At 51.1% G+C, this 25,401-nt stretch overlaps 1 protein-coding gene across 3 annotated transcripts in view; it reads right to left on the bottom strand.

Moving 5' to 3' along the window:
• Nucleotides 1-3,343: 3,343 nt before the first annotated feature.
• The window catches only part of BCORL1 (BCL6 corepressor like 1), a 60,599-nt gene continuing 38,541 nt past the window's right edge, over nucleotides 3,344-25,401 (bottom strand). For all 3 annotated transcript variants that reach the window (XM_061407905.1, XM_061407907.1, XM_061407906.1), the window contains 7 exons: nucleotides 24,432-24,655; nucleotides 19,758-19,979; nucleotides 17,508-17,674; nucleotides 16,613-16,758; nucleotides 10,081-10,158; nucleotides 8,928-9,081; nucleotides 3,344-5,594 (listed from right to left, as the gene is read on the bottom strand). In XM_061407905.1, the coding sequence (XP_061263889.1) occupies nucleotides 5,312-5,594; nucleotides 8,928-9,081; nucleotides 10,081-10,158; nucleotides 16,613-16,758; nucleotides 17,508-17,674; nucleotides 19,758-19,979; nucleotides 24,432-24,655 (1,274 nt within the window). In that variant the 3' untranslated portion in view covers nucleotides 3,344-5,311. The remainder of the gene's footprint in view (nucleotides 5,595-8,927; nucleotides 9,082-10,080; nucleotides 10,159-16,612; nucleotides 16,759-17,507; nucleotides 17,675-19,757; nucleotides 19,980-24,431; nucleotides 24,656-25,401) is intronic.

The following is a 25,401-nucleotide window of genomic DNA, read 5'->3' as shown; positions in this document are numbered from 1 at the left end:
TGCCTCCGGCTCCAAAGCCGCTGGATCCGAAGTGAGTGAACTCATTCCCCAGCCATCCCAGGCCATGGAGGCCAACGCGGTCGGTCCTTTGAGAGCCTCGGCCTCGGCACGCCAGGCGCGCGGCCGGAGTCCAGCAGGTGGCGCTATGGAGCCGGCGCAGGCGGGCGTGTGGCCCAGCGGAGCCCGGGAAGGGAGAGGCGGTCAGGGCGGGGCCTGCCGCTCCCGGCGGATGCGGCCGCAGCCGGCATCTTCCTGTCCCTCTATCCTGACTCTGCGCCCCAAACTGTCCCTGGGCGGCTCTGGTTCCCAAGCAGGCCTTCCATTTCTCGGGAGCTTGGAACTTTCCCCTCAGCCCCCTCCCCCTCCACTTCCCAGGGGGAATTTAACAGTCGAATAGCCTCTCCCCATTGGCCGGTCGCGCCCTGGCCCCGCCCCCGTCACCCCCTACCCGTAGCCTCTAGGACCAGCAGGTGAGCACGCGGCGGGCCTGGCCTCGGTTGCCGGCCTGCACTCTCTCCCGGGTGGCGGGAGTGAGCCCGAGCCGCAGCCACCAGCCGCAGGGCTCCCGGCCTGGCCCACCTCCCACCGCAGCCTGCCTTTAGCTACAGATACACGCAGCGCCGCTTTCAACCTTGAAATCGGAGAGCAATTGAGGCGCCCGCGACAGCCTTCTGCCCGCGGAGGGCCCCAACCGCCCGTGGCGAGACCCTGAGCTACGGGGGACCAGCGCGCGGCCCGGGAGGCATCCGAGCCCGGTTGCCCAACGCTGCGGCTTGCCAGTCCGCCTCACCGGGGAAACCCGTGGTCCAGGGGAACACGTGGAACCCGCCCCGCCCCGCCCCGCCCCATGGCGGGGTCCAGAAGGCCCGAGCACTTGGCGCCTCCCGCTGGCTGCTAAGCAGACTGCCCTTGGGGCGGACTCCGTCCTCCCTAAACACATACACGCACTTGTCTTAGCAGGGAACGTGAACGTGAAGTCGCTCAGTCGTGTCCGACTCTTTGTGACCCCATGGACTGTAGCCTACCAGGCTCCTCCGCCCATGGGATTTTCCAGGCAAGAATACTGGAGTGGGTTGCCATTTCCTTCTCCAGATCTTCCCGACGCAGGGATTGAACCCGGGTCTCCCGCATTGTAGGCAGACGCTTTACCGTCTGAGCCACCAGAGCAGGAATGGGACACAATAAAATGCCCAGCAGTCTTCCCCGTCGTGTGTTAAAGTGTGCAAGGGGCAGGAGTTTGCCGCCCAATTCGCCGCCCTCCCCCAACCCAAATAGGGCTGCAGTAAAAGCGGATCGTCCTTTCTCGGAGTATGGAGACTCCGAGAGCCTCCCTCTGAACCCAGCACCTCAAAGAGAAGCACTCTGGTAAGACCATCAACTGTAGGCTTGCGACCTCAGCATGTCGGAGGAACTAACTTCAGCTAAACAGCCATGGTTACTCAGTATGTTTCTCTTCCATTGGCGGTAAATTGGGCCCCATTTGGCAGATGGAATAATGAAGGCTCGAAATACTAGGTTCTCTCTCACCCGCTATAAGCCTAGGTGGGAAGTGGTGGGCTAGCTCTTTCCCTGAGACCGCACTGAAAAGGATTAGATCATTTAATAAGAGGTGATCGTCCTCTCCCCAGTCCGAACCCGGGAATGCAAACTCATCTCCTGCTTTATGGGATTCACCCCCCATTCCTCCATTTTTGGTCTTCCCACTCTGGCAGAAGAGCAGTGAGAAGGCTCCAGGAAAGGTGTGGAGAAGGGAGCCCAAAAGCAAGGAAATAAGAAACTGCTGTTTGGTGTGGCTTTCAACTCACTTCCTTTCTCCAGAGAAATAAAGGGGTGTGTGCAAGCCCACACACTCAAACGCCCAGGGCTGTCCAGGAGTCGCAAAGGACCATCACCTATTCCTTTGCAATCACTCTGACTTTGCCCACTGCATCTCCATCCTGCTCTAAATGGAAATCCTTATACCCCTAAAGCTCTCCCTTCATCCTTTGTTCTGCATCAGGCAATCACCTTTTCCCCTCCCTCTGCCTGTCCTACCTCCAACATATTTCACCAATGTATTAAAAGAAAAAGGAAAAACCTCTGTCACTACCTGGTTTAGAGTTCTCATGGTTCCCCATCACCTCAGGCAAAAGTCAAAGCCATACTCCTTGGCATGGCTGGCAGGGCTCCTACACTCTCCTTCCCCACCTGTACCTTCCAGCTGCAGTGAGACTGGAGTTGTAGTTTCCTGCACATACTACCCTTCTTCTTTGTCTCCAAGCCTGTGCTCAGATGTCCCCTTAGTTCAAGGGTTCCTCCCTGCCACCCCAATTCCCATTTTGCTACTTGTCAATTAGGCATTACTTCTGACCACCTCTGTGCCCTAGCCCATCCAGCTGAGCTCCCAAAGCATCCTGGGCTTAGCTGGATCCTCGCATTCACCACGTGGCCTCAGGTGTTGTTTGGGAAGCCTCGAGGCCTCAGGATCAGGAGGTGGGGAATGAAAGCCAATTGGGAGGATTAATGCTGCTCCTCCATCTGAGCAACTCAGGGGTCGCTCCTGGGGCAGGATGGCTGGATTCCTGTTGGCCAGACAGACAGACCCCCTGGCTGGTACATGACATGGCTCTCCAGACACGGCAGCCACAGTGAGAGATCCCAAGAGCATAGCTTACAAGGGCCTCATCCCAGACCTACAGACATCCCCTTCCCTTCAAACAGTAACAGGCTCATTCTGGAGCCAGCAGTCACAAGTCACAATCATACTTTCTACTGCTGGTTTTCAGAAGAAGGGAGAAAAGTTGTAAAGTCTAGGATGGGCATCTTGCCTCCAAAGCTGGTGGGTCTTAGGAAAGCAGAACCATGGAAGGTCTGCACTATGTAGGGGGGCAGAGGGGACACCGGCAAGACAGTGAGGGCAGTGAGTAACAAGACCATGAAGTCTGCTGCTCACACAGGGCAGGAAACAGTGCTGGCAGGCAGGTGATTTCCTTGAGTTAAAGAGGATCATCCCTCACAGCCACCTCAAAGAGGGCCCCTCCCTCTGACCACACTCCTCTGGGGATTGAGCGATGTGTGCACATGTGCAGGGGCACCCCTACGCAGCCTACCAAACTGACGCAGGTACTCACTTCTCCCCAGGATTTGCACCTGCCTTTCCTTTCCAAATCTTGCCAAGGTGACCCAAATCCTCACTGGTCACTCTACCTGCTCTCAGTTGCTGTGCTGATAAGGACCCCAAACTGCAAAGCAGGGTGAGGGCTTCCCTCACTGACTTCATAAGGATACCCATCTTTTTTTAACTACAGAAAAGCCAATACGGGGAGCAGAGAAAAGAGACAGGAGACAGAAGCCCTGACACAGGTTTTTCAGTATGCAAGTGTTTTTGACTCCACAGCCAGTTGCTTAAAATGAAACATAAAGGGCAGCCAAAATACACACCCAAATGCAAAAAAGTAAAGGCAAACATAAAATAAACCACACAATACCATGAACCCCAACAAAACCAGAAAATTAAACCCAAAAAACCCCTCAACTTTATATATATATATATATATATTTTTTTTTTTTTTTTTTTTTAAAAAGGGAGAACAACTGTTCAAAACCAACTGGGCAGTATGGTGGAGGTGGGTAGCAGTCCTACAGAAGGGGGCCTAGAACTTCCCCCTGGGAACAAAGAACAAACACAATACAAAGAAAATAACCAACAATCCTCCTGCGAGGGTCAGGAGTCTCCGGAGAACAGATTGTCCCATCCTCAAACTGGCTTTTTTTTTTTTTTTTGCCTTTTTTTTGTCTTTTTTTTTTCCATTTTCTTCTTTTGTTGTTGTTGTTTTAGCACCTGTACAATAAAACTGTACCATCTCCAACCAGAGCCGGCCGTAGGGAGGCCCTCCTGCTTTTGGATGGTACATACTCTCTACAAGGATTGTTCGGAAAAATAGCAATTGGTAGAAAAATAAGAACAAGAGTGGGAAAGACAATGCCACAGAGGGGGCTGGGGCAAGGAAGCAGCCCAAACCCCTCCTTCTCTCTCTCCACCAACAAACCCAGCGCTGAGAGGGACACCTGGTAGGGCCGGGCTGCAGGAGACCAGTCTCCTGCCCTCACCTAGGAAACAGCTGAGGCCTGGGTTCAACATCTGGCAGGAAATCCCAGAGCCCTCTGGAAATTCCAAAGGAGAACTGGGCGGGGGGGGGGGGGGGAGCAGAGGGAGAAGGAGCTGAGGACAGAGAGAAGAGAAAGGGATGCTTCAAAGGCAAGGAGGAGAGATGGGGACAAGGGTAAGAGGAAGCTGAGAGGCTCAGTATCCAGGGAGGGCAAGGCCCGGGTGGGGTAGGGTGGCCAGGGGTGCAGGGGAAGAAACTGTGGGAACAAACCTATATTGTGCACTCTGAGGGCAGTGAGGACGGTGAGGAGGAGGTGACCTTATCCTTCAAGACCCATTCTCAACTCTCCATTAGAGTAACTTATTAATAACCCCTTGCTCCCACAATCCTCCCCTCCCTCAGTAGACAAGCATCTCCAAACAGCAGGGCTGCTGCAAAGGGCAGGGGGGTGAACGGGGGTCGGGGGTGGGACTGGGGGAGGGGTGAGCACCGAAGCCTCAGGATTCACCCCCAACCCCCAGGCCTGGGCCAGCACCAACCACCTTCATTACTTTTACAAGTCAATGGCCCCCACCCTTCCCTGCCTCCTCCCCAGTGGTGGAAAAAATCCTGGGAGTAACTTTTTCAGAGGGAGGAAAACAGCTTCAGAGCTTGATCAAGAAAGACAAAGAAAGGAGGTGAAGAAAGTCCCTCAATACAACAAGTTGTCTCAAATCGTCACAGTGATACAGACTTATCAGAAACCAATGAAACAATACAAATTAAATACTAATAAAATAAATACTATGGAAGACAAAAGAACACAGGGGAACGGAGGGGGCGCTCAGAGATTCGGGCTTTTCTCATTTCTCTTCCGGACAGGCCGTGGCCACCCAGGGCCCCGGGTTTGGTCTTGGTCACACACAAGGAGGCCAGTCCAAGGGACCCTGGCGCCACCTCCCACCACCCCTGGGACCTCTTGTCCTCAGACGTGGAGTTCAACTTTCCACCCCCATCACCAACCACAACAACAATGACGATGACAGGGAGATGAGAACTAACTGTAACCAAAAAAAAAAAAAAAAAATCCAGTCACTAATGCTGGCATCGATAAGGCGGCTTCTTGTTGGTCCATATTATTGCCTCTTTCTGCAGTCTGGTGCTCGGTGGGGGAAAAACATGGGAGGTGGGGGAGGGGTGAACTTGGGAGGAGAAAGAAGAAAAGGGAGGGGCTGTTTTCCCGGTCAACTGTTCCAAGGCTGGAACTCTACCTCGGACCCTAGGAGCCGAAGCAGCTCCACCTCGTACCGCACCAGCTCCACAGTCTCAGAGGAGCCCGGGGCAGAGGTGCCATCCATGCCTCCAGGCCTCTCGGCGGGGGTCAGCAGCTGACTGGAGGCCACCTGCCGGTAGAACTCAGCCTTGGGCAAGGTGGCGATTTCAAAGTGCGGGAACCGAGCCTGAAAGATCCTTGAGGAAAGCTTCAGCCTCTTCAGGACGTCGGTAAAGAGAAACCAGTTGCAGGGCCTGGAAAAGGCAAGAATGAGAGTTAAGGGAGGGGGCAGAAGAGACAGGGTGGGGGGCGGGCACTGGGCGCTGGCCTGGCTACCCCTCCGCTAAGCCCCTGACTGCTTGGGTGTCGCAGAGGTGACAATTTTCTCCTGTCCCCTACGCTGGCAGGCCCCGGGCTTTTAGCTCAATGGCAAGCCCTCAACCCATGACTGACCCCTTCCAAAAAGTGGGAATAGGGGGGAACTGGGCCTTCCAGAACCATAAACCCTGAGCAGGCGTCCCAGCCTTTGCAGCCCAGGTGACCTGGAATTTACCCTCTGTGGGGACCAGTTCTGCCCCCCAGAAAGCCCTGCCAGCCTGTCTGGTTTCCCTTTGCTTGTCTCACCCCTGCTTCCCCTGCCTCCTTCTTCTCCAAGATCTTCCCCAGCAGAGGGGGAGCCGTGGAGAAAGGCCTAAACTGCGGGTAATCCAAAAGGCATTTCTCTTTGGCTCTGGAATGCATTAGACAAGTTTTTTCTCCAGCGGCAGCACCATCGTTTCTGCAGGGCTGCAGCTCACGTTACAGCTACAGCTAGTCTGACTTTGCTGAGCACACCCGACTGGGCGGCAGCCTGGGGACAGCTGGGAGGGGGGCTGCGAGGCCGCCCAGGGCCAAACGCTAGCTTTGACTAAACCAGGAAGAAATGCTGCGTCCCCATGTTAGTGGCCCCTGTTTCCAAGGCTGTCTTTCCTCGCCATCCGCCATTCCACTGTCCCACTTCCAGCCTTTGCCACTTTTAGCCTGGACTATATTGCATCAGCCTTCTAACTGGTTTCCCTCTGCCAAGAGTCACTCTTCCACACCCCCACCCACCCTCACTGGATCCTCAGTTACTCTTCGTTTTCTAAAAAGAAAATCAGACCTTTTCACTCGGTCACTAAACCACTTTTAATAGATCCCTAGTATCTCCAGCAAAAAACCCTTCAAACTCTTTAGCATGATTATTATGCAAGACCTTCCAAACAAACCTCACTCAATCCCTTTGGCCTTATCTCCACCCAATCTCTCTCTCTTACTCACACACAGACACACACACACAGGCTGTATACCCCCACCCCACCAAGTACCAGCCATTTAATGCAGGACAGCCCTGTTTTCTGAACTTGAAAGTCTCAGTGCCTTTGCTCATGCCATACCCTCCCTCCTTGTCTCCTCGGCAGCCCAGTGCAGACACCCTGTCACCCGTGAAGCCTTTCGCTGATGTAACCCGTTACTTGTCCCATCTTCCACAGTCTCCTGGCACTTGGTTTGTACCCCTATTATAAGCCGGTAACAGAGCCCATTTTGGAAAGAATATAAAAGAAATGCAAACTGTTGTCCAGGAAGGGGAACTTGGGGGTGGACTGGAACTTATATTTTCCCTTTGACACCTTTCTGAACTATTGTATGATTAACAATAATAAATCTGCTTAGGAATGTCGTCTTTTATTAGAGTTCATGGTATACTTGTCTGTGCCCTATACCAGACTGGAGAGTCTTTGAAGGCCAGAGCTATATTCCAGCACTCTGGGTCTGACCTGGTACAACTGCTTAAGACATGATTCTGGAATTGAATGTTCTGTACACACCTAAAAATTCTCCCCAGACCCACAGTCCTAATCTTAAAAGGCAGCATTTCTTCCGAATGACAGTGACCTCTATCATCTCACACAAGCAGGGAATGGGGTGTTCTGGGTTAAGAGAAAGGGGGTTCAGATGCCAGATCCTTGGACATCGCTTTCAAAGAATGGAGGAAAACCCCCTCAGAACACTGACAGTGCTGATCAGAATTCAGTCTTGCTTTGATGAGTCAGTAGGCACTTCTGAAGCCCACAGGGCCTCAAAGTCATCAGTATATAACACCCTACCCACCTTTTAAGACCACAAATTCTTACACGATGTCACATTTGTGTGGAAGGGCAGATTCAGAAGCAGTGCTCGAGAATGTAGCATCAAGAAAACCAGCTCTGCCGGGACCAAGCTCTCAACCAAATACCCACCTGCCACCCAGTTTGCTTACTGACGCTCAGCCCCTGGTTGCCCCTGTTCTGTCTGCACCTAAAGCACACTACCCTGGTCCTTTTACCGCCTGGGGCCCAAGATCCTATTTCAGAGAAGGAGGTGCTGAATATGTTGGAGGAATTAATTAACTGTGCAATACTATATCCCAGAGGCCCAGCCCCGCCCTCGGGGATCAGCTTATGCCCAGAAGAATAAGGACCAAAAGCCCCTGAAACTTGATCCCTACTAGTGTCATCATAGAGGCTATTTTTATTCTTATCAGGCCAGGGGGGAAGGGATGCAAAGAAACTGTGGTCTAGTGGTTATAGTCGCCAAGTGAGGGGCTCCCTCAAAGGGTTCCTAATTCATTGTCCACCGCCCCCCATTATGTGCACTTCATGTGCTTTCACTTAAAAAAACACAGGGTCTGATATTTCAAAAACAGATCTCAAAGAAAAAGTATACTTAAAAGTGTTTGCAAAGGTTTTGAAATATGTGAAGACACCAAGAAGAGGACACTTAATGATGGAGGCCAAGATCCTTGGAGGAGGGCATTGACAACCCACTCCAGTATTCTTGCCTGGAGAATTCCATGGACAGAGGAGTCTGGTGGGCTACAGTCCATAGGGTTCCACGGAGTCAGACACAACCGAAGCGACTTAGCACTAGCACAGGAACAAAAGGACAGTGTATTCTGTATCCTCCTAACCAGCATGGCCATGGCCCTGCAGACTGCTGAGCTTTCTTCTGAATCATCAAAAAAAGGTGACATTGGGTCCACGCTAATGCTAAGTACCACATATATTCTAGTCTTTGAAAATGGGTGATTCTCATTATAATATGTGTGGTAATCTGAGAGGACAGCAGCAATGCCATCACCTCACCAACATTAAGGCAATGAGCAACCAGCCTGTGGATTACGTAAGGACTCCAGTGGCCCCACAGCTATGGCAAACATATGTCCTGGCTTTTCCAAGAATCTCAATTTCAAATATTCTGTCTGGCTGTCCCCAGAAACCACAAAAATATTTCAGAGATTCTAATAGTTCACCAGCCCAAATATCTCCCAGATTATCTGTTACACCCAGAAACAGCACAAAAATTCTTCAGAGTGAATCGAGATTTTGGTTTTGGAAAACACACATAGTCAATGCATCTAGAGCTACTCTGAACATATCTAATCTGGGCTGGAGAGTCAGGCTGGGCTGGTCATATTTTCTCCTTCCTGTGCTCTAACATTTGTTCTCCAGGTCTCAGCTTCCTGCAGGAGAACTCCATCCGTCCCAGGATCCTAGCACTCGGTCCCCATAGACCACTCAAACACTTACCCGCGGGACACTGACACTTGGAGGTTGTAGCAAGGGAGAAGAGGCTTATCTGAGAGCTCAAACATAAAATTATCCTCTTCCACATCATCTCCTTCTTGATCAGAGCTCCCAGGAGGATTATGGAGGAGGTCACAGGCAAACCCATCTTTTTCCTCTGGAAAGACATCATATAGGGAATTAGTACTTAGCTACATACATGATACCACAGAAAAGAAATGCTCCAACAAGATACAGATCACTGGTTGGGGTCAAATGTCTCTCATCCTTGGGAGGGCATGTGAACGTTCTAGACCCGGGAGGTAGTGCTTAGTGGCCACAGATTCATTATACTCCTCCACCTTTCAACTGAGAAAAAAGCAAGGAGGTGTGAAGGATGTGCTGCCCAACTGCTTGAGACAGAAGCCTGAAGACACCATCAGCAGTCAGAGGCAAAGGAAAATACTTGCCCTTCAAACCGCAGCTTTGAAAGCTGCCTGCCTGCCTGCATGGGTCCCCAGAAACCCAGTGGCAGGGACTAGGCCTCTGACCTTTTCTAGCTGCACATTCATGTGTGGCCTGTTCTCCTGCTCCAGCTTCCCCCAAACTTAGGAGTGGGCACCTTCCTCAATCTGGGAGAGCGCTGGATGACAGCCTCAGAGAAAGGCTCACTACTCTTTTGACAGAGGAAGGCTCAGGCAGAGCTAAGGACTCGGGAGCCGGCAGCTCTCTCAGAAACTCTGTGTGCATCCTGGGGAGAGGGTAGGGAGGGATGGTAGCTACCAGATGGGGGACTGGGTCCCTTTTGAGTGTGAGCAATACCAGAAGAGGCGACAGTGCACATGGGGGCCTCCAGCAGGGTTAGGACAAAGCAACAGAGAAGAAAGGGAGCTTGGGAAAGAGAGAATTTACAAAGTACCCAGGGTGGGGAGTGGTAGAGGGCTAATGACGGATGGCTTTGTCCAAATCAATGGCATCTCTTGATTTCGGCCACCAAGTTCTGAGTCTGGGAGAAGCACGGGCTGGAGTGGGGGGTGAAAGGGTCTGTAAGCTACTAGCAGGTGAAGAAGGGCTCCATTGGGTCACTCCTGTCTTTAAGAAGAATCAGTGATCCCCAAAGCAGATCCCATACATCTGAGACATAGACCAGGGCGGGAAACATCCGCTTAAAGCTTACCCAACACAGAACTGCTGTAGAAGTCCCAGGAGACGCCAGGATCACCCTCTGCTCGGCCCTGGAGATCTGAGAGGTGATCTGACGAAAGAAGAAAGGGCAGTGAGAATAGGGGGTAGACGAAAAGAGGAATCTAAAAGCAAAGTATATTCATCTGGCATTAGGAGAATGGGTGATGGGAAGGAAGGACCACAAGAAGGGCCAGGAGCGACCCCAGAGAGATCTGCTATCCATCAGAGGCTACAAACCAGTGCCAAGAGCCAAATCTAGCCCACTGACCACCTGGGTTTTGGCCCAGTGTTTTAAACCTCCACAATTTAATTACCTTCTAACATTTTAAAGTTGGGAGATTTCACTTAAAAATTCAGATTTCCAAGTTTTCTTGAAAAAAAAAATCAAGAGATCTGGCAACACTGTACCCACATTACTGCATGTCGTCAGCTGGCTGGAGGGAGAGGCGACATGTGCGTTCTCCAGCTCAGCAGGCCCCGCCCAGCCTGCCTGCTCTCTAACATGATCAGCCTGAAAGCATTTAGGCCTGGGACCCCCTTCTTCAAATGATGTAGGGCATTACTCTGCAAGCAGAATCCTAGATCCATCCCAAGATTTCAGTCCCCTGCTGGTCACAATGTTCATATATCCAATCGTGATCTTGCCAATTCAAAGGAAGATAAAGGAAGCATAATTCCTTCTGTCTCGTCTTTGAAAACATGGAATGGTGGGAGGGGGGGGGATGACCAAGTTTATCCTCATGAAAACCTATTGCTTCCACAGCAATACCCAAAAGAATTAAGAACAGGTATTGAAACAAAAACTTGTACATGAATGTTCCAGAGCAGATCTATTCACAATCTCCAAAAAGTGGAAACAACTCAAATGTCATTCAACTGATGAAGTGAGAAACAAAATGAAGGTTAACACAATGGGATAGTAATCGGCCATTAGGAGAACTGAATGCTGAGACATGTTACCTACAACACGGATGAAACTAAGAAACAAGGAGGCTAAGGGGTTAGGATTTAGCGCTTTTTCTTTTTTTGGGTTCGTGGCTTACAGGATCTTAGTTCCCCAACCAGGAATTGAACCCAGGCCCTGGCTTAAGTTGGGTTAAGCTCCAAGTTCTAACCACTGGACTGCCGAATTCCCTCTCCCTAAAAAACCATTTCAAACAACCTTTTGCTTACACAATCTGAGAACTGACATCAGGCCACCTCTTAGCCTCCCTGTTTCCTAGTTAAGCATCATCTAGATGAATTGTTTCACCTCTTGGCTCCATGTGGACAAAAAGCAGGATTCCATGACAAATTCAACTGTATCATCTGTGGGCACATGGCCCAGTGGTTGCCAATGTGCCACGTAGTACAGGTGGCAAGCTGATTTAGCTGTGTATGGCTGCCACCTGCCCTCAAGTGACACCTGGGTAACAGGACAGGAGAGAGTCCAAAGGGCACAGGTTGGGTGAGGGTGCCCCCTGAAAAGCAAATCCCAGGAGGAAGTTGGTAGCTACTCTTAAAGGAGCAGAGCTAAGTCCCTGGATGGAAGGCACCACCACATTCCAGGATACCTTCCCTTTGGGTCACACATTCTATCAGCAAAAGTGCCCATCAGCTGTTGTGAGCTACTGAAAGTAGTTTGTTTTTTGGCAACCCCCTAGGAGATGAGGAGTTTCTTCTGAGAGGAAAAGACAGTCAGAGAGAAGCTTTCAAAGTAATGGTGGAGGAGCCAGAGTGGAAAATCCTTCATCACATATATTAGATCTTTTGAGTATTCCATGAAAAACTCATGAGGTCCCAGATGCCAGCTTATCTCCTCTTCTGTACCCTATGCCATTTGGGAGTTGGAAGTAATTTCTTCCAAAGGCATCTGTCAGGTAGGTGAGTATATTTGGTGCCTCGCCCCGCACTAGGTGTCCTGGGAGATAAAGGAATGAGATTGTAAGTTCCCCAAAGTCAGGGACTACATCTGTCCTGTTCATCACTGTCTCCCCAGTTCCAAAGCCCAGGTGCCTGGCACAGTAAGAGCATAATAAACACCATGGGGGAAGTAAGAGCGTGGGGAAACTACTACAAGGCGAGACTATAAAGTCAAGGGCTTGTTTAGCCTGTGTGCTGGCACATAAGCATTCAAGTGACTGTGGTCACCAGAGGCCTCCAGCAGAGCAGCCCTCGCTCACCATACTCCTGGGGCTCCTCTCTCGGACCTGCCTTCAGAGGCTGCCAGGCACTCATCTAATTCTCCTCACTGACAACAGATCTCTCTCACTTGCAGGTGAATGTGCCTTTTGAGATAGTCCGAAGTCAACTGGCACAGACAAAGATGCCAAAGTCAGAACTGGCCCACGAGTGGTGCACAAAAGGAACTGTCGAAGTCTGCTTGACAGGGCAGCTTCGAGGCGCATTTCCACACGTGTCTTCATGTACAGTCAGGAGGAAGAGTGAGTCCTTTTCCTTAATTTTCCCTTGTCCTCCCTGTAACTTTGAGTTCTTTTCTCTTACCCTTGCCTTCAAAAAGTACCCTCAGCCCAGCAATCCTGCTTCTAGGTATATACCCCAAAGAATTGAAAACTTGTATTCAAATATTTGTTCATGTGTGTTCACTGCAGCACTAGGTACAGTTGCCAAAAGGTGGACACAACCCAAATGTCACTTGACTGATGAATGGATAAAAGAAAATGTGATCTATCCAGATGAGGGGATAGTATTCACCATTAAAAAGATGCCACTAAGTGGACAGACCTTGAAAATATGATGCTACATGGAGGAAGTGAGCCTCAAAAGGCCTCATATTGTATGATTCCCTTTTATACGAAATGTCCAGAATCAGCAAATCCATAGAGACAAAGCAGACAGGCGGTTGCCAGGGGCTGGGGTTAGGGGTGGAGAACAACCGCTCACTGGGTATGGGGTTTCATCTGGGGGGGATGAAAATGTTTTGAAGCTAGATAGAGGTAGTAGTTGTCCAACACTGTGAACACACTAAATGCCACTGAACTGTTCACTTTTAATTTTATCTTACATGAATCTTGCCTTGATTAAAAAAAAATATTTTTAAGTATTCAATGTGAGTGGTGGCCCTGGAAATAGAAGTTTCTCTATTTCCTAGGGTCCCATTGTACCCCTGCCCATCTCCTACAACCAAGTCACCAGCTGAGGGACATGAAAGGGGAGAAAACAAAAAACAAACACTCATCGACAGGGGGTCATATGGCCGAGGTCTCTGGCAGGAAAAACAAAAACCTGTGATTCAGTGACCTCAAGTGGTAAACTACTAACCCTTTCATTGGTGGAAGGAAAAGCAGTCCTGAGAGTTCCTCCAATGCCCCAACCCAAACTGCAACAACTACCCCCAGCTCCCACATTCTTTGCGACAGAGGACGAAAAACCAGTCTGTTTTCCCTTGGCTAGGCTGCATATTATTCTTTTCCTCAAAGGGTCAAAGGGAAATCAGTCACATGCCTGCCTGTAATCTGGCCCAAGAAGGAGCTCTTCCAAAGGCCTCTTGGAAGGTTTGGATGGCTTGGTTCTCCAAGGACATGGATGAGAGACAAAGGGTTCACTGTCTGACCTCCAGTACCCAGAACTGTACCTGAAACTTAACAGGTGCTCTATAAACACATGGGTGAATGAACACATGAAGAAGCAGCACTAGACTCTCCAGGGTCTCAGGAGACGTGGGCCTCGTGCTAAGCAAAGGCAATGGAGGAATATCCACATTGTCAACCCACATGAATCACCAGCATCTTCTGCTTTACAAAATAATTCACTACAGGATACCACTCTGCTGTGTATTTAAATGAGGATTTGATTCCTCGCGTTTTCCAGGAGAGGAGACTTGCACAAAATGAGGGATGCTCTACACGAGGCACAACCCTGATACTGGCTCACCATTTCCGCCCTTGACACCCTACAGGGACTCACCTTCATCTGCTGCCCAGTGGGATCCCCACTAGGGGAGGAAGAAGACAATGAATCTGTGGGGAATTTGGTCAGGCAAATGCTTGGGGATGAACAGTAAAGAGCTTTTTAACTACCTCAGCCAGACAGGCAAGGTAAAAAGAAATCCAGAAGTCCACACTGGTGTGTTGAGGTGTAGTGGTTGGGGAGGTGGGGCAGAGGAGGGAACTGCCTCCCCAATCTTCAACCTCATGGCGCTTCCAGCAGCCACTCTACCCAGTCATTTCTTGAGATTCGGGGCAGAGGAGACGTAGGGAGCTGATACGAAACAAGAGAGACACTCCATTGGAGGAATCGAAAAAGCTCCTGGTGATGGTTACTCAACATTGTGAATGTAGGAGATGCCACTGAATTGTTCACTTCAAAATCGTTCTGTTAGGTGAGTTTTCCTCAACCTTAAAAACCTTAAGTGTTAACCTCTTATCACCTCCAACAGCCTTTGAGCTCAAGTCCCCCCTCCCGGAGCCTACTCACTGCTGCCAGTGCCTACTTCCCCGGCTGCCAAGGTCCTAACCAGCTTGAGCACTTTCCCTAATGGCCAGTCAGAGCTCTGCCTTTAATTGGCACTCAGTATTTGCATGGAAAAGAGGTGGCCCAGTTTTAACACTCCTTTCAGCTCCTGGCCCCCATTATGAAGTTATAGCTCCATGCCCATAAAGTTGAGAAACAATGTCAAGAATTGAATGAAGGTGTTCAGCCTGGAGAGGCTAGGAAGTGCCAGAATTCAGGAAAGTCTTCTCTTGTGTCCACAGCACAGACTAAACTCGAGTTAGTTTACAGAGGCATCGAAGGCTTTCCAGTAGTTGGGATTAGGTAACAGACGTGAGAAAAGAGAAAACTGTTTACTTCTCATTTTTCAAATGAGAAGTAACTACTTCAAATGGTTTCAACATTCCAACTCCTTGGGGATTTTGGAGAAGGGGTCCACGAAGAAAAGCCTTTGTGACCACGGAGGTTAGAGACAGCTTTATTTGCATCCAGAGGGCCCCAAGCCCTCAGGAGGGTGGTCTCCAGCCCAAAGAGGCCTCTGGATGAGACCTTCCGGTCAGAGGAGTGCTTCATGAGGCGCTTTTATCATGTTGAGATGCTCTGGGTGTTCCTGTGTGCCAGCTTCCCCTGGGAATTGAGTGGCGTGCAGACAACAACACACATTTGTGTGGAGGAGAGTGCAGAGTGGTATGTGGGAAGAAGCCACAGAGGGTGGCCTGCCCCGAGCCGCACGCAGCCCAGTTAAACTGAACAAGAGTCGTCACTAGCTCAGAGCAAATGCCTGAAGGAGTGTCCCCACATGGCTCTGCCCTCACAGACAGGCCTGGGCCCCAGAGCTGGTGGAGGAAGGAGGCAGTCCTCCTGCCCCAGCCGGAGAGGCTGGGTCTGGCTGTGGGGCAGAAGCCTGGCTGTGGACTGGATGGGGGCACCCATGCAGGGGTCAGGGCCTCCCTGACCCATCATTCCCCTTCCTTCAGTACCTAGAAGGCCCTTCCTTCAGTACCTAGTCCTCCTTCCACGGGGACCTTCGGCTCAGGCTACTACTTCGTTTCCTCCTCCATCATCAGCTGCCTGGTTAACCTGTATTCCATAAACAAATGAGCTCCTGCTTGGGAGCCTAGGACTGTACCTGATGGTGGGGTGGGGGTGGGCGTACTAACTGAGGCCACGGCCTGGGAGACAGGAAACAGCCTTGGGCAAACCCTTGGTCCTGCCAGCCTCCAGGGTAAGAGGAGCTCTACCACCATCGAAGCCTCCGAAGAGGATCAGTGACACAACCTCCAGCTGCTCCATCCACCCAACTGTGCTTAGGCAGGCTGAAGAAGTCACTGCTGGAGCAAGGGCCAAGCTGTAATATCACACAGGAGGTAGGGTTCCTTTATTCAGAGGTCAAGTCTGAGGAGATTTCCACTGAGCATGCCCAAGCCAGACTTCCCTCCTCCCACTGCCCAACTCCGTAGAGCTATCTAACTGCAGACAAACAGCTGTCATCCACTAATGAGAAAACAAATGCAAGTTGGCTTGTGGTGCTTGCCACGGGCCTTAACACTACTTTTCCAGAGGGGGCAAGTGAGGGAGGAAGAGCAAAGAACAGGAGGATGCACAGGGAACATCACAGTTACCACAGGGTGTGAGGAATAAAGCAAGTGGAATGGTCCTAAGGGCTGAACTTTGATCACCAACAGAGATAAAGTGCAGGTGCAAAAACAAAAGCAAACTGTTAAGTGCCACCTCTCTGCAACTGGCAGACCATTCAAAGCACAAGTCCACACATTTTGCCCCAAACTCAAACTACTAGTGGGGCCACTGTCCCACAGAGAGGCCTACCTCACACACGGAGCGGGAAGAGGGGGCCCCAAGGGCGACCGGGGCCCTGAAGAGGATGCATGCAGTGAGAACACTCACAGCACAGGGACGAGACGAAGCTGCCTGCTGACTTTTTAAAGTTCAGAGAGATCTCTGAGTTGCCAGAAAGAAACATGTGAGGAGAGCCGATGCCCCTCATAGGAGTCGCTTGAAATGAGTGAGATGATATCTCGGGAGCTCAGGGTCAGAGCCCCGGTAATGAGGTTTTGAGTCTGGGTCATACTCACCACTGAGAAAGCGCTTCATGGTGTCACTGCTGGCCAGCTTCATGGCTGTCTGTCCTGAGTAGGTGGCCAGCGTGGGGTCAGCCCCATAGGACAGCAGAAGCCAGATTGTCTCCAGGTTGTCGTTGACCACTGCATCGTGAACTGGCCTGCAAGGTGACACAGGGTGAGAACAGCAGGATCCAAGTGGGAACCTGGGTGTCTAGGCCTCAGGCCACCTTGGCAGGGAAAGCAAAGTAAGACGAGCCCAGCGTAACATGGGGAAGAGGGCACGGAGCCTGCCTGGCCTGCACTGCCCTCCATATTTCCCTGCCTCTTTCTCCTCCCTTCCAGTTCTCTCTCTTATGTTCCCCAATGGCACTCTGCTGGTTGTTCTGGAGCTCAGGGGAGAATAGGCCCCTAACTGAAGTTAAACTTAAGAGAAAATTCTGGGGGATATGACTGGAAAACCCAGATGACTGCCCCAGAGCTGCTCCGCACACCCAGCAGGTGGCCCAGCAGAGCCCACAGCCTCTGACCCAAGCACCCCCCCACCACTTGGTATGCAGTTCAGGGGTCAGTTTCGCCCAGGGAGCAGGCCCTCGGATACAGCACAGGAGAATGGGTGCAGTTTCTTTAAGACACGGCAGGTGTCCCTTTTTTAAGTATATAGAGATCAAATCAAGAATCAAATCTGGGATGTATGTCAAGATCAGCCTTCTGATTCCTAAAGCCTGAGATTCTACCTGAAGACAGGTGCCAGGGATGATCCCCAGAGAACCCCGGCCTCCCACCAGTGGGCAACATGGACTGGCCAGCCAGGGATTCATGCAGCCTGGCCTGAAGCGGGGTGGATTCTCTTGAGGGAGGGGCTGAGCAGGGGAGAGGGGTGGGGGAGACGGGAGGGCAGCCTTCTTGCCTGGTGCCATCCTGTGCGCTACAGTTCACGTTGGCCCCGTGCTCCAGCAGGATGTTCAGGATGTCAGTCCAGCCCCGGGAGCAAGCCTCATGCAGGGCCGTGTAGCCGGCATTGTCGCGGTGGTTCACATCTTCACTGTCTTTTTGAAGGCAGTAGAGGACAACGTCCTGTGGGGACAGGGAGGGTGCTGTGAGCAAAGAGAGGCCAAACTCTTGCAGTCACCTGGGTTAGGCTTGAAGCTCTCCACGTGTCCGAAGAGTCTCAGAACGTGCTCTTTAGTCCAGGGACTGATGGGCAGATCTCAGAATCTATTGTCAACTAAATCAGTCCTGAGGTGCCAGCTTTGGGCAGTGTCCTCAGCAGAGCAGAGACATTTCTAATGGCTGACAACACTGATCAGGGTGTGGGCTGTGGGTGTAAGCCCCTCAGAGAGGCTCACCTGCCCACCCAGAGCTCACACCCTCAGGCCTCCATGGTCTGACTGCCCGTTCCCTCGTCTGGGGCTTTGCGAGACAGCCCCAGACCAGAGAAATGAGACTTGTGCTGGCAAACACTGCCTCTGGCAGTTATTTGAGAACAAGGAAGAAAGAACTGGTGTAAGTACCATCCCTGGATGTGTATCCCAGGGCAGTCAGTTCCAGCCCTCCCCTCAAATGAAGACTGTTCTGAGTATCATCCAGGGTGGGCAGTCATCCATAGTAATAAATCAGTGTTCCTGGGCTGAGATGACAGGACGATAAGTGGGACTCCAGGCTGAGAAGCAGTCTAGCTAGCTATGGTGGATAAGCTGAGGCAGAAGGGAGAGGCAGTCCCTCTTCTGAGGGAAAGAGGCTGACAGCAGCTACCAGCGGCCTCTTGTCAGCTCCCCCAGGCCCCTGTGAGATGGGACTCAGCCGTCCTGACTGACAGCTAGCACACCGGCTGGATGGCTAGAGCCTGTGTGCCTGCGTCGGGATGCTGCCTTCTGGACACGGAACTGTCACATTGTCTCTAAGCAAGGGGTCACGAAGCCCCCACCCTTCCCACCACTACAGATATCGCCTCTTTGTCCTAGCCTCAGACACCTCCTCCTTCCCTTCCTCCTGTCACAGGCTGTCCAACCTGCCCTTGCCCTGTCCTGATCGGTTCACCTATGGTCTCCTGCTGCCTGCTTTGGCCCCAGGTAAAAGAAACTCACTTAAAGGGCAAGGGTTGGTCATCATTTTTTCTTTAGATCTCCCTTACCAGCTATCCAGGCCCCCACACTAGGTGCTCAAGACAGATAGGTGGCTTGCCAGTGAGACAGTGTCAAGGTGGCTCTCTTATGCCAACCCGCCTGCCTGGGAGTCCAGCTGTCTTTAAATGAGTCAGTTATGGGTATTGGAAACCTTAAAAGAAAAAAAAAAAAAGAGGACCTACTCTATAGCCCAGCATTTCCATACTTCAGAGCAAATCCTGGGGAAATAACTGGTGTGGCTGGCAAAGGCACATGGTCAAGGAGCTCATATCCACAAAATATGCTCATATCAACAAAAATGTCCAACAATGTCATTGAATGAATCTGGCTTCTGCCCCTACCTTTTGGGGATCAAGAAGACGCTGGTGTGAATTCAGACTCATATACACATAGTGCTTGAGCGACTGTGGCCACATCACTTAACACAGCTAACCCCTGATTTTCTCACCTGTAAAACAGGCTTAATAAAACCCACCTCCATAGGCTCACAGTGAAGATGAAAGGATATGAAGTAACGAGAGCTCTTAACATGACCAAAGAGGTGCTCAACAAACACCAGCTTCCTTTCCAGTCCATACGGAAGCAGCATAAGGTAGGGGTGAGCTCAACTCTGCCCCTCCAATGTACTCGACCCCTCCACTACTGGAGGCCAAAAGGAGGGGAAGCTGGAGGGAGATATAAAGAGTGAGCGATGATCACCCCATTCCTCTCTGAGTGGGGAGCCATGGCACAGGGAAATTCAAGATGACATAAAACCCCCCAAATCCCATTTCTGGCCTATGAAGGTACTGGATGATATTGTCTTACCATTTCAATGCTATTCATCCTAAATTGACATCCAATCGGGTTTGCAAGCCCACACAGCACGTCACGATGAGGCAGCCCCATAGACCATATACACAGTAGGAGGGGGCCATCCTGGACTTAAGCCCCAAACAAAGGCCTGGCCAGGCCACAGAAGAGCCAATGGGGAGAAGATTATCCACAGATGCTGGGGTAACAATATCCTGTGGATATGAGGAGGTGTTCCTTACCTTATACCCAAGGCGGGCCGCCCGCTGTAGGAGGGTCTCGCCAGCATTTTTGTTCACTATGAGACGACGAGCCTCTGGGGGAATCTGCCGGGCTGTGGGTGACTCGGAGGCCTCCTCTGGGCCAGCACTTCGGGACTTAGAGGGTGTGCATGGTTCTGTGGGCTTCGCTGGGGTGGGAGATTTGGGAGGGCGTGTCTTCTGCTGGCTCCAACGCCCTTTGCTCTGGAAAGCGGAGACACAGATCAGCACAACTCACCACCGCATTTCTACCCAGCGAGCAGATGCAGAATGGCTCAAGTCCTCAACCCCAAAAACCAAGCAATAACGAAGGGATTGCACACACAGCTCGAGGGGATATGCCAGCTTCTCTCACACACTCTGCACGCCTTCTTTACCTGCCTTGATCCCCATTTGTTGAAGTTTTTAACTAGTCACCTCGATAAATAAGCAGAAGCAAATTCTCAGAGTGAAGAGAGGTGGAGACAGCTCGCTGTGATGAAAGAGGCACAGCTGTGGAAGCCTTCACTCTGTTGCAAAAACCTTCCCCCAACATCCAACCCTCACCAGGCTTTCCCCACCTCCTAGCACACTGTCCCCCTGGCTCACACTCGTGCCCACCTGGGCTGGTGGAAAGTGCTCAGGCTCTCAAATCAGACAGACCAGCTTTTGAATCCTGCCTCTGCCAGCCACTAGCTGCAAGACCTGGGGCAAGACCCAACTTCTCAGAGCCTCACTTTCTCCCCAACAGGGTCTTTGAGATAATGAGCTAGAGCAGCACAGAACAATGCACACGGTGGGTGCTCACGAAACATTACAGTCCTTTCCTCATGAATGACCCGTGCTTGTCTCCTTTCTTCTCCCATTTTGAACTAGAATATCCAGAACAGGTTCTCATGTCTGGCACACCATGGTTTATTGAGTCCATAGGGGCAGGTTACTTGTCTCTTTCAGATGAGAGGAGGGGACTTCAAACAGAGAGTAACTGCGTTTGAGGAGCTGTACTCAAGGAACCAGACCCAAGGTGCTTCATGTTCACCTGGATCTAAGTTTGATGATGAGATTCTAAACTTGTAGTTAATGCCGTAAGTGGACAAGACTTTGGGGGAGCCATGGGAGAGGAGGGTATGACTTGCACGTGGAAGGAACATGAATCACCGGGGGGCCAGAGGACAAGAATGCCCCCATCAGACTCTAAGATGACTGTGATGATCCCCACCTCCTGATATTCATGCTCTTGTGTAGCCCCTTCTGCACAGGAGAAGGCAGAGATGATGGTGTGTGACCTCCAAGGCCACGGCCTAAAAGATAATGTGGCTTCTGCTTCGCCCTCTTTTGAATCACTCATTCAGGAGGAAGCCAGCTGCCAGGTCATGAGGATAGTCAAGCATCCCTTAAGAGGGCCAAGGGGCAAGCAAAGGAGGTCCCCCACCAACAGCAAGCCTTGACTTGCCACCTATGTGAGGGAGCCACTCAAGAAGCAGATCCTCCAGCCCCAGTCGAGCCTTTGCATGAATGGAGCCCTGGCTGACACCATGACTGCAATCTCATGCATGGGAGACCCCAAGTCAAACACAGCAAAGCTGCTCCTGAATTCCTGACCCCAGAAACTATGAAATAATACATGCTTATTGTTGGGTTAAACTGCCAAAGCTTAGGGTAGTTTGTTGTGCAGTGCAATAGATAACTAGGAGGGCTTCCCAGGTGGGTCACTGGTAAAGAATCTACCTGCCAATGCATGAGACCCACATTTGATCCCTGGGTCGGGAAGATCCCCTGGAGTTCTCCCCTAGCTACCCACTCCAGTATTCTTGCTTGGAAAAATCTCATGTATAGAGGAGCCTGGTGGACTACAGTCCATAGGGTGGCAAAGAGTTGGACACGACTGAGCAACTGAGCACAACAGATAATGAATACATCCTACTTACCTAAATCCCTGAGAACATCAAGGGCTCCCTTAAATCCTGTCGTCTACAACACTGTGGTCCCCACTGCCCTTTCTCTACACACCCAGAACACCTAGTCTGAATCACATAATCCCATGCCTTATGCCTAACTGTCAACTTCCTTCTGTTGTTTCATGGGCAAGTCTGGCCTCCCCTGCTACATTTTAAGCTCCCTGGGGTTAGGGTTCATATTGTAGTCATCTCTTTTGTTCCTTACAGCAATTAACTTGGGGTTGGGCATGTCACTGCAGCAAACATTTGTTGACTTGATCCAGCTACACATAGAGCCCTGGGCAGCCAAAAGAGTTGCCTAGAAAGACACGAAGCCAGAAAAGAAATTGCACCAGGGAAAAGACATTGACCCAGGGCATTTGTTTCCTCTGGTAAACTGCAAGAAAAGAGCTGCTCTCTGTCCACGTCCCAAAAGGGCAGAGAGGTATACCAGCTAGCAGGAAGGCCCTGGCTATGAGGGTAGAGTGTGGCTTTTTTGCCAGGAGAACAGAGGTGTACAATGGTAATACTGGAGGATGCTGGGTAAAATGCCCAGGTTGTTGCTAAGCCAAGTGAGGAGCCAAAGGGTGATTCCCTGTCAAGGGGCCAGAGCTGGCAGAGAAAAGGGAGCCTGCCAGAGAGAGGGAGGAGCAAGACCCCCCTGCCCTGCCCCTGGCTTGGAGCCCCTGTGGGAAGAAGCCTTTGGCTGATGTGCCAGCTTCACTGTTGCAGGCGCGTCTCCGCCCCCCCTGCCTTGCTTCTCACTACAAAGCACTGTGCCATGGGGCAACTGGAGCAGGTGGTGGTGACTGGGAAAGAAAGAAAGGCGGGAGGGAGAAAGGGAGACCCTGGGAAGGCACAAAATCTCTCTGGGAGAACATTCCAGTGGACACACTGCCAGGCAGAATTACCAGACAGAAGCATCAGCATGTGCTGCTGAGTGTCAGGTGGCTCGTCACCTTTGTGTGGGATGGAGTCATGTGAGTGGGGAAGAGCGGGGTATGAGGACGTCCACCTTCCACCAGAGCTGCTCCGGGTGGCACCGTCTTCCTGCCTAGCCTCGCCCTACCCCAGCATCACCTGAATGCAGACAGAAGCCACCCATTCACAGGGTGGAGGCATATGGAAAGGGTAGGTGCTGGGGGTGCCCCAGGGGCAGCCAGGCCTGCCTCATGCCCCAGGTCTGTCACTCGGACCACCAAGTAACCTCGAGCAAGTCCCTGAACCTCCCCAAACCTTGGTTTCCTCACTATAAAATGACGACAAGAGGGCCCACCTCTGACAGCTGCTGTGGGACCTGAGTGTTTGTGTGAGCAGAGCACCTGGCCCAGAGCAGATGCCCCGGTTCCTGCCTTGGCCCCTCTGGAGTCTCCAGGAGCTGGCCCTGCTACCTGGCCTTCCTGTGTCTCTGTCCCCTCATTCTTGCCTTGGTCTAAGCTCAAGGGTTTACACCAACCTCAGAGACAGCACTTGACCATTATCAAAGCCTTTCACATCCATTGCCTCCTTTGCTCCCCTAAGCACCCTTGTGGGATGGAAAGGACTGGAAGTATCATCTCCTTTTTTTAAAGATGAAGAAATAGGCTTGAGCACTTTGTTTGCGCTGAAATCAGATTCCAAAACAAGGATGGGGGACTTGAGCACCTGGGTCTCCTACCTTTTGCCAGTGCCACTCAGGGACCCTGCTCTGGAGCTGGCAAGAGCCATTAGAGTCACAACCACCTAAACCAGCTCATACGACCTTTTGATTTTTGGTTATCAAGACAAACACATATTATAGGCAAACATCTGAACCTGAGCCTCGCATCTCTCAAACATCCTCGCACCTCCAGGATGAGAGGATCGTGGGAGTTTCTTTTTTTCAATTGCATGGTGTGGCACTGAACACCAATGCCATGAACATCAGAACCCAAAGAGACATCAGTTTTGAACAGGGGTTCTAGTGCCCTTGCTTGGCTATGGATTGGTAGGCACTCATGAGAAGCACAGAAACTGAGGAGTGGAGTTGGGAAAGTACAGATATGACCAGTCCAAGTGGAATTCCTTCAGCCCCACCCTCAGGCAACCTTTGTCTGGATATCAACATCCCTGCTTCTACAAATTGTTTTCTACCTTGATTGACTCAGAAAACTTCCTAATTGGTTTCCAGTGAGTTAAGCCCAGACAAAAGCTTTTTGATTGGACGTTAACAAGCTATTCAGGCTAACATTCTGCCATATTCTTTAACTCTTCCCTTACTCTAAGCAGATCCAAGGATTGTTGAGGCAAATTCATCCTGGGCCAAACCCTACAGTTTGTAGATGCTTATTATTAGCTCTGACTTCAGTACCCGTTCTTCAAATCTACAGTCCAACCCTTCTAGAATTAGTTTAAAACACTGTAATAAATATGAGTTAATTCAATCCCCCCATGCACTCACTCAGGCTTCCCTGGTGGCTCAGACATTAAAGAATCCGCCTGCAATGTGGGAGACCTGGGTTCGATCTCTGGGTCAGGAAGATCCCCTGAAGGAGGGCATGGCAACCCACTCCAGTATTCTTGTCTGGAGAATCCCATGGACAGAGGAGCCTGGTGGGCTATAGTCTATGGGGTCGCAAAGAGTTGGACATGACTGAGTGACTTACACTTTCACTTTTTCTGTTCATGCACTTACTCACTCGCTCAGAAGACTGTTCCTCAAATGGGAAACACGCCACCCTAGCCCAGTCTCCACCCCCAACTTCTCTGGCTGATAACATACCTTTGCATCTTCTGAGACCGTCACCATGTGCTTGGTCTTGCACTTTCGTTTTCCTGATGGCTTTTCTGAATTTTCAAGGCAGGCTGGCTCCTCAAGGTTGTTTGGGAGGAAACCATTTGGTGAATCTGAGATCCCCTGGGCTTTGTTGGGCAAGAGAAGGTTCCTGTTCCGGAGGCGGTGCTCTGGGCTCTGGGAGGAAGTCTTCTGCTTACGGGCCTTTAAATCTGCAGGAAAGAATGGATGTCAGGGAAATGGCACACAGAAAAGCAACGCCTTCCTCTAAGTTGAATCAGAGGACTTTGGGGATTAGAATCTCAGGACAAAGTTGTGTAACTATTCCCTATCAGTATCTGGTGCGGGGCTGCCTATTCCACTAGATGCTTCTCGAACAGACACTGTGCTTCCACATCAATGTCCCTCCCCTCCAAGCAGAAGACAACTCCCAGCCTTGCTAGCAGGGGGTGGCCCATCTGGCTGTCCCAAAGATGAGGGTCTATTTAAAAGGAAATCAGAACTTTCCCAGCATTTCCCCCCTTTGTCTCTTTCTCCACTCCAATATGAAACAAAGCTAGCAGCTCTCCTGAAGTGAAGCATGTAGTACACTAGGGGCGAGTAAATGGGAGAAGGCGTCCCTCACAGCCTTAGCTCTACCCGCCTGTCTGCCCTGTTGGTCTCTCTCCAGGCACACAAAGATGAAAGTGGCACAGAAACTCCCTGAAACCAGAAGCTGCCATAGGCCAACTTAACTGAGGGGCAGTCACAGAAACCTGCTGCCCTCTGTAGCTGGAAATCAAGTCACTGGGGCATACTGAGCAACATCTCTAGTTCTAGTCATAGCTCGCTGAAGAGAGCACATTCCAATTTCCAGAAGGCCTGCTGGGAACTCCATACCAAGAGCTTCATAAAGCAGGGTCAGTCCTAAGCCCCATGGGGTGGGGCTGGACAGATTGAGTTGATCCTTATCTCTTAA

The sequence above is a fragment of the Bos javanicus genome, chromosome X (assembly GCF_032452875.1).
Source record: "Bos javanicus breed banteng chromosome X, ARS-OSU_banteng_1.0, whole genome shotgun sequence".
Classification (NCBI taxonomy): Eukaryota; Metazoa; Chordata; class Mammalia; order Artiodactyla; family Bovidae; genus Bos; species Bos javanicus.
The sequence above is the reverse complement of the archived record's forward strand: the minus strand, read 5'-3'. Positions and strand labels throughout refer to the sequence as shown.